Below are 10000 nucleotides of genomic sequence, written 5' to 3' on the forward strand. Positions count from 1 at the left end.
AAAATATATTATATTTTTATATATATATTAAAATTTTGATTTTTATCTCCATACCTATAACTATTATTTTATAATATATTAATTTATTTATCTTATATATATTATTGTGTGTGTGTGTGTGTGTTGTGTGTGTGTGTGTTGTGTGGTGTGTGTGTGTGTGGTGTGTTAAAGGGGTATGTGTGTAATGGTGTATTTTGGGGGTATGTGTTTTGTTTTTGTGTATGTGTTGTGTGTTTGTGTGTGTGGGGGGGTTTGGGGGTGTTTTGGGGGGTTGGGAGTGTTGTGTGTGTTTGTGGTGTGTGTCTGTGTGTGGGGGGTATGTGTGTGTGTGTTTTGGGGGTGTGTGTGGGTGTGTGTGTGTGTGTGTGTGGGTGTGTGTGTTTTGTGTGTGTTTTTGTGGTGGGGTGTGGTAGAAAACTGACAATGCAAAAACTAGATTATTTTCTGTTGTGGGTTTCTCACACATAATAACAGCACCGAAAAGTGTTTTATCATTTATATATATATATATATATATATATATATATATATATATATAACATATATATATATATATATATATATATATCTATATATATATATACATATATACATATATACATATAATACATATATACATATATACATATATACATATATACATATATACATATATATATATATATATATATAATATATATATATATATATTTTATATATATATATATATATATATATATATATATGGGGCCGCGGTGCCAAATGGTTAGAGCGTCGGACTCCAGACTGTCACGAAGCAATCTGAGTCGAGGTTCGAGTCACCGTCCGGTGCGTTGTTCCCTTGGGCAAGGAACTTCACCTCGATTGCCTACCTAGCCAAATGGTGGCCAAGCCAGCCCAAGTCAGTGCCGGGTAAATAGAGATGGTGACTCATAAAAACACCGAGCGGAAGGCAATGGCAACCACCGCTCTAAATTCCCAAAAAAATCAGGAACCCTGATCGTCAAGGCCGCGGGGGCCCGAATGTTAGAGCGTCGGACGTCATGTCGACAATCTGAGTTCTTTTTCGAGTCCCCGGGCCCGGGCGCGTTTTTTCCCTTTGGGGCAAAGGAATTTCACCTCGAATCTACCTGCCACTGGGTGGCCAAGCCCCCAAGTCAGTCGGTCCCAACCCGGATAAAATAAGAAAATGATTACCTAAAAAAGGTAACCCCGGCACTCTCCGGGGAAAAGGAACTGGGGACCCTACCAGTACTCCCCTCCAAAAGCATCACAAAAATGAAAACTACAATTTAAATATATGCTGTGACCCGGCGGCTCAAAATGAACCTACCTTAAAAGAAAAAATATATATAAATATAAAATTTTTATTATATTTATATATATTTTATATATATAATTATACATATATATTGCATTTTTAAAATATATGCATATTATATAATATATTAATATATAATATATATAATATATAATATATTTATATTATATATATTTATATTATTTTATTTAATTCTATTATTATAGCATATATATATAGATATAATATTTTATTAATATTAATATTATTATAATATAATATATAAAATTTATAATAATATTTCATCAATATACATATAAAATAAAAATATATAATTTATTATTAAAATATATTTTATTCATATATATAATATATATATATATATATTTATATATATTTTCCTATTATATATATATAAAAATTTTCTATAATACTAAAAATTATTTTTATAATATAATATATATTCATTATATATTATATATATTATATATATATATTAATATTTTAATTTTTCTATATTTATATATATATTTTATATATATTAATATATATATATATTAATATAAATTTATTATATATATATATATTAAAAATATATAAAAAAAAAAAAAAAAAAAAAAAAAAAAAAAAAAAAAAAAAAAAAAAAAAAAAAAAAAAAAAAAAAAAAAAAAAAAAAAAAAAAATTTTTTTTTTTTTTTTTTTTTTTTTTTTTTTTTTTTTTTTTTTTTTTTTTTTTTTTTTTTTTTTTTTTTTTTTTTTTTTTTTTTTTTTTAAAAAAAAAAAAAAAATATATATATATCTATATTTTTATATATATATATATAGATATAGATATAGATATGTAAATAAATATATATATATATATACACATATATATATAGATATATAGATATATATCTATATATATATATATATGCTTTCCAGGTAGGCGCTTGGAACATCCGGTACTTGCAGCAGGATGAGCGGTTACCTCTGAGTTGAGGTGGCTGCCCTCTCAGAGGTCAGAAGACCTGGTAGCGGCACGATTAGTGTGGGTGGTTATACCTACTACTGGTCGGGCCGCAGCGATGGTCACCACCTCCAGGGTGTAGCCATAGCCATCTCCTGTTGACTTCAGCCCTCGGTAGTTGAGGTGACACCGGTTGATGAGCATATTATGGCATTGAGACTGAAGCATGCTTTTGGCTTCATGTCTCTTATTGCTGTATATGCTCCTACCAATGTATATAAAATTGATGTGAAAGAGGCGTTCTATGCCAAACTCGCATCTGTGGCAGACAATTGCCCCCGGCGAGATATTCGCATTGTTCTGGGTGACTTCAATGCGGTATCCAGCTGTGACCAAGTGGGCTACGAGATGTCTGTCGGCCCCCATGGCACGGGAGGTGATCCCAGCAGCGAGAATAGCCTCCTTCTCCGGGACTTTGCTAGGTCCCAGAAAATGAGGATCTCTGGCTCCTGGTACCAGTGCTCCAACCCGCATCGCTGGACTTGGTACAGCAATACGGGTACAGTGGCCAAGGAGATCGACCACATTCTTGTTAGCATGCTAAGGAGGATCCTCCAGAACTGCAGGGTTTACCAGAATGCTGAGTTCTGTGGCAATGACCATAGGCTGCTTGTGGCTACCCTGCGGGTCCACTTCAAAACTCCCCGTCCCTCCAGTGGTCACCCTAAGGTGTTTCACCTGGACAGACTAAGGGAGGAGTGTGCCCGTGAGTTCACCATGGCAGTCTCTGACCGATTCACAGAACCCAACAACCTGACGGACCCAGTTGCTCTATAGGAGTTCTTCAAGCTCAGGAGTCCATTGGTGTACGCCCGAGGGCAAGGCAGAATTTCATCTCCCTGGAGACATTAGAGGCCACTGGATCGTGTCGCAAGGCTCGGCTAAATGGGAATCAAGTCTTGCATCGTTCCATGGTGAGTAGGGCTTGGACACTGTTGGGAAGGGACAAGGAACAGTTCATCAGGAATCTTGCTGAGGAGATTGAAGGCCATCTCTTGGTAAATGACCTCCACCCTGCCTACCAAGCCCTGAGAAAACTGAACTCTAAGCCCTCCTCACAGATGACTGTAGTCCGCTCAGCGGATGATCGGATCATCTCAGATCATGTTGGGGTTCGTGAACGTTGGGCTGAGTATTTTGAACAGTTGTACCAGGTAGACCCTCCAACAGTTAGCTTGGATGCAAGTGATGTCTCAGTGCCTGTGCCGGACCCACCAATCAGTGAAGAACCTCCCACCCTAACAGAGGTTAGGATGGCGATTTCAAGCTGAAGAGTGGGAAAGCTGCAGGCATATGTGATATCCCTGCTGAACTGCTAAAGGCTGGGGATGAACCTATGGCTCAGGGCCTGCATACAGTCCTGACTGCCATTTGGCAGTCTGGTACCATTCCCCCTGACCTGCTGAGGGGCGTGGTCATCCCTCTCTGGAAGGGGAAAGGAGATCGTTGGGATTGTAGCAACTACTGTGGCATTACACTGCTCAGCATACCAGGCAAGGTTCTCGCCCACATTCTTCTGAAACGGATCCGCAACCACCTACAGAGGCATCAGAGACCAGAGCAGTCTGGATTTACTCCTGGCAAGTCCACGATAGACCGTATACTAGCGCTTCGAGTAATTGTGGATGCCGTCGTGAGTTTGGTTGTGGGTTGCTTGCAAACTACATCGACCTATAGAAGGCGTTTGACTCAGTGCATCGGGAATCGCTATGGGAGATCCTGAGGCTCAGGGGAATTCCGACACAGATTATTGGCCTGATAGCATGCCTCTATACTGGTACTGAAAGTGCTGTAAAGTGTGGTGGGGGTATGTCGAACTTCTTCCCTGTCAATTCAGGGGTGAGGCAAGGCTGTGTCCTTGCACCAACACTTTTCAACACTTGTATGGACTGGATAATGGGCAGAGCTACTAGCCAAAGTCAATGTGGAGCAACACTAGGCAATATTAAGGTCTCAGACCTTGACTTTGCCGACGAAGTTGCCATCCTATCTGAGTCCTTGGAGTCACTTGTGGCGGCTCTTGATGCATTTAGCAATGAGGCGAAGCCCCTAGGACTAGAGGTCTCCTGGACCAAGACCAAGATTCAGGACTTTGGGGGCCTGTTAGGGGAACCCGTTCAGTCGATCCATGTTTGCGGCGAGGACGTTGAAGTTACAGAAAGTGTTACATACCTTGGTAGCGTAGTCCATATCTCTGGGTTGTCAGACCAGGAAGTCAGTAGACGGATTGGTCTGGCAACAGGAGCCATGAACTCAATCAATAAGAGCTTTTGGAGATGTTGGTACCTATGCAGAAGGACCAAGCTGCGTGTCTTCAAGGCCTTGATACTGCCAGTTTTGCTCTATGGAAGCGAAACCTGGACGTTCTCCAGTGTCTTGGAGTCTCGCCTTGATGCCTTTTGTAACAAGTCCCTTCGTCGGATCATGGGGTACAGTTGGCAGGACGTGTCCAACCGGTGGTTACACCGTGAGACTGGCATGGGACCTGTTACTTGCATAATCCGGGATCGCCAACTCAGGCTATATGGCCACCTAGCTCGCTTCCCTGTGGATGACCCTGCCCATCAGGTTGTCTCTCTGCGAGACAACCCTGGGTGGAGGAGACCTGTGGGACGACCTAGGAGATCATGGCTTGGGCAGCTCAATGAGACCTGTGGCGAGGAATTAGAGATGGGCCATGTGCCTGCCTGGAAATTTGCCTCGAGGGATCCTCGTGGCTGGAAGCGAAGGGTGGATGCGGCCATGCGCCCCCGTCGGCGTTAGACCCTTGATGATGATGATGATATATATATATATATAATATATATATATATATATATATATATATATATATATATATATATATATATATGCATATATATATCTATATGTATATATATATCTATATACATATAAATATATACATATATAATATTATATATATCTATATATATATATATATATTTTATATATATATATATATATATATATGTGTGTGTGTGTGTGTGTGTGTGTGTCTGTGTGTGGGGTGTGTGTGTGTGTGGTGTGTAAATATATATGTATATAAATATATATATATGTATATACTATCATATATATATATATATATATATATGTATAGGCATATATATATATTATATATATATATATATATATATAGATATATATTAAATATATATATATATATATATATATATATACGTATATAAATATAAATATAAATATAAATATATATATGTATATTTATAATATATGTATATGCATATATATATATATATATATATATATATATATATATATATATATATATATATATATATCTTCTTCTTTTAACGGTAGGTTCATGTCTGAGCCGCCGTGGTCACAGCATGATACTTAATTGTAGTTTTTTTCATGTTGTTATGCTCTTGGAGTGAGTACGTGGTAGAGTCCCCAGTTCCTTTCCACGGAGAGTGCCGGTGTTACCTTTTCTAGGTAATCATTCTCTCTATTTTATCCAGGCTTGGGACCAGCACTGACTTGGGCTGGCTTGGCCACCCAGTGGCTAGGTAGGCAATCGAGGTGAAGTTCCTTGCCCAAGGGAGCAACGCGCCGGCCGGTGACTCGAACTCAGATTGCTGTTGTGACAGTCTTGAGTCCGACGCTCTAACCATTCGGCCACCGTGGCCTTGGCGATCATGGGCTTCCATGATTTTTCTTGGCAATTTAGAGCGGTGGTTTGCCATTGCCTTCCGCCCGGTGTTTTTTTTTTTTTTTTTTTTTTTTTTTTTTTTATAGAGTCACCATCTCTATCTACCCGGCACTGACTTGGGCTGGCTTGGCCACCCAGTGGCTAGGCAGGCAATCGAGGTGAAGTTCCTTGCCCAAGGGAAACAACGCGCGGCCGGTGACTCGAACCCTCGAACTCAGATTACCGTCGTGACAGTCTTGAGTCCGACGCTCTAACCATTCGGCCACCGCGGCCTATATATATATATATATATATACTTATATATAAATATATTCATATATATATATATATACTTATATATAAATATATATATATATATATATATATATATATATATATATATATATATATATATACTATATATATAATACTTATATATACTCATATATATATATATATATATACATATATATTTATATATAACTTCATATATATATAATTATATATATTATATAATATATATATATATATATATATATATTATATATAATATATATATATATATATAACTTACCTGGGATATATCAAAAGGTGCAAGATTGATGTCGAGGACACTTGACCATGCTACGTTGACCCCAAGAGTAATACTGTACGGTAAGACTAGCAGCAAAAGGCTTTTGTTTCTGTAATGGATTAATAAAATCATATCTTAATACTAAATTACTTAAACATGCAGAATATATATGTGTGTGTGTGTGTGTGTGTGTGTGTGTGTGTGTGTGTGTGTGTGTGTGTGTGTGTGTGTGTGTGTGTGTGTGTGTGTGTGTATGTGTACATATATATGCATATATATATATACCAACTCCTGCCCCTTAGCCACCTTGGGGTTAACCCTTTGCTGACGGGTTGGCATGTACACACATGCCATGGCATGACTGGACTATCTGCCAGGGGCATGTACGCACATGCCATAGCGTATGTATGGACATGCCATGAGTTTTTTTTTTGTTACAATCACGGCAAAAGATGATTTTTCTGCCACAGAAAGTGTGATTAAGTCGGTTTTAACACTTCCTCATTTTTACCGTGCAAAAAAAAACACACACACACACACACACACACAACTAACCGACGATTTCAACTCCATGATGCCGCACACTGCTTATTTTATTCGGACTATAGACCGAATAATGATCAACTATGGAGTCTATATAACAACAAAATATTCTTCAGTCTCGATTTATCAGGAAATTTGACAAGTAGAGACTTTAGAAAATAATGAAAACTGAAAATACAACATATCTTCGTAGTATTATGAAGAAATGGCATGGGATGCTGGTATTTGGCATGAGTGGTCGCGCATGCTAGGGCGACGATATAAGCCCCCGGCAGCGAGGCCCCGGCCTCTATGAATACTACCCGTCGGAAAAGGGTTAATGGGCAGCTCGGGGGAGGTGGGCCTTGCCGGCCCTCTTCCCCCCAGATAACTCATTGACAGTGATCAAAATAAATGGATAGCTGGGGGGAGGGGTACTGTCCCTCCCACCCAGCATGCGAGGTGGGGCTGTGGTTCCCGTTGGGAGGGCAAATATTGGGGTGCAGGATGGGAACGAGACTTACTTGTCAGGCATCAACCCACCATGAGGCCTACGGGACAAAGCCCTAGGGAACCCCAAAGGCAGGTGGTGGACCCCATAGCCTGCTGACCTCCTTTATTTGAGGTAGCATCGGCGGGGTGACAGAGGTGGCATCCACCCAGAGCGACTGGCTGAGGCTTAACTTCAGGCCAGGTATCCAGGTAGGCACTTGGAACATCTGGTCTTTGCAGCAGGACGAGCAGTTACCTCTGCTATTGAGGGTATTGGAGAGGATGGGAGTTGAGGTGGTTACCATCTCGGAGGTGAGAAGACCTGGCAGCAGCATGATCACTACTGGTTGGGCTGCGGCAATGGCCATCACCTCTAGGGTGTAGCCATAGGCATTTTAATCTGACTTCAACCCTCAGTAGCTGAGGTAACACTGGTTGATGAGCATATTATAGCATTGAGATTGAAGCCTGCTTTTGGCTTCATGTCTCTTATTGCTGTATACACTCCTACCGATGTTTGCAAACTTCATGTGAATGAGGCATTCTACATCAAACATCCATGGCAGACAATTGCCCCCAGCGAGACATTCGCATTGTTCTGGGTGAATTCAATGGCTGTGATCGAGCTGGCTGCGAGCTATCTGTCATCCCCCATGGCTCGGGAGCTGATCCCAGCAGAGAGAACAGCCACCTTCTCCGGGAACTTGCTAGGTCTCAGAGAATGAGGATTTCTGGCTCTGTGGCCAAGGAGATCGACCACAATTCTTGTTAGCATGCGATGGAGGATCCTCCAGAATTGCAGGGTTTACCAGAGTGCCGAGTTCTGTGGCACTGACCACAGGCTGGTAGTGACTATCCTACAGGTCCACTTCAAAACTTTTTGTCCCCCCAATGGTCACTCTAGGGTGTTTCACTTGGAAAGACTGAGGGAGGAGTGTGCCCATGTGTTTGCCATGGCAGTCTCTGATTGATTCACAGAACTTGAAAACCTGACAGACCCAGTTGCTCTGTGGGAGTCCTTCAGGCACGAAACACTCAAAGCAGCACAGGAGTCCATTGGAATACACCCGAGGGCAAGGCAGAATTCCATCTCCCTGGAGACGTTTGAGACCAATGAAGTGTGTCATATGGCTCGGCTGAATGGCAATCAGGTCTTGCGTTGCTTTTTGGGTGTAGGGCTCTGAAACTGCTGAGAAGGGACAAGGGACAGTTCATCAGGAATCTTGCTGAGGAGGTTGAAGGCCATTTCTTGGTAAATGACCTTTGCTCACTCTACCAAGCCCTGAGAAAGCTGAATTTTAAGCCCTCCTCACAGATGACTGCAGTCCGATCAGCGGATGGACAGATCATCTCAGATCATGTTGGGGTTCATGAGTATTTTGAGCAGTTGTAACAGGTAGACCCTCCAACAGATAGCTTGGATGCAAGTGGTATCACAATACCTGTGCCAGACCCACCCATCAGTGACGAACCTCCAACCCTCAATTAGGTTATGATGACAATTTCCAAGCTGAAGTGTGGGAAAGCTGCAGGCATTTGTGATATCCCTGCTGAACTGCTGAAGGCTGGGGGGTGAACCTCTGGCTCAGGGCTTGTATGCAGTCTTGATTGCCATCTGACAGTCTGGTACCATTCCCCCTGACCTGTTGAGGGGTGTGGTCATCCCTCTCTGAATGGGGAAAGAGGATCATTGGGACTGTAGCAACTACCATGGCATTACACGCAAAGTATACCAGGCAAGGTTTTCGCCCACATCCTTCTGAAACAGATCCATGACCACCTACTAAGGCACCAGAGACTGGAGCAGTCTGGATTCACTCCTAGCAAGTCCACAATAGACTGTATCCTAGTGCTCAACTAATTGTGGAATGCCATCGTGAGTTTGTTTGTAGGTTGCTTGCAGCCTACATCGACCTCATGAAGACGTTTGATTTGGTGAATTGAGAATCACTATAGGAGATTCTGAGACTTAGGGAAATTCCAATACAGATTATTGGCCTAACAGCAAACCTATTTATCAGTACTGAACATGCTGTAAAGTGTGGTGGGGTTCTGTCAAACTTCTTCCCTGTTAATTCAGGGATGAGGCAAGGCTGTGTCCTTGCACCAACTCTTTTCAAAACCTGCATGGACTGGATAATGTGCAGAGCTACAACCCAAAGTCAGTGTTAGCCCCTTGATGATGATGATGGTGATATATATATATATATATATATATATATATATATATATATATATATAATATATATATATATATATAATATATATATATATATATATATATATATATATATATATATATATATTTATATTTATATATACATATATATATATATAAATATATATTATATATATGGGTTTAAAAATCTTTAATTACTACCTTAGAAAGTAAATACTTCATATTCTTAAATATATAAAAAGATGGGAAAATATCATACGTCTGTCAGTTATCATCACATATGCCAATCACACACA

General features: G+C 40.1%; 1 protein-coding gene across 1 annotated transcript in view; it reads right to left on the reverse strand.

Moving 5' to 3' along the window:
* The window catches only part of LOC119580602 (solute carrier family 49 member 4 homolog), a gene marked incomplete at its 5' end in the record, with an annotated part of 24489 nt that overhangs the window by 8040 nt on the left and 6449 nt on the right, over positions 1 to 10000 (reverse strand). The window contains 1 exon segment of the mRNA XM_037928711.1: positions 6512 to 6620. Coding sequence (XP_037784639.1) covers positions 6512 to 6620 — 109 coding nt within the window.

The sequence above is a fragment of the Penaeus monodon genome, chromosome 14 (genome assembly GCF_015228065.2).
Source record: "Penaeus monodon isolate SGIC_2016 chromosome 14, NSTDA_Pmon_1, whole genome shotgun sequence".
In the NCBI taxonomy this organism is placed as follows: domain Eukaryota; kingdom Metazoa; phylum Arthropoda; class Malacostraca; order Decapoda; family Penaeidae; genus Penaeus; species Penaeus monodon.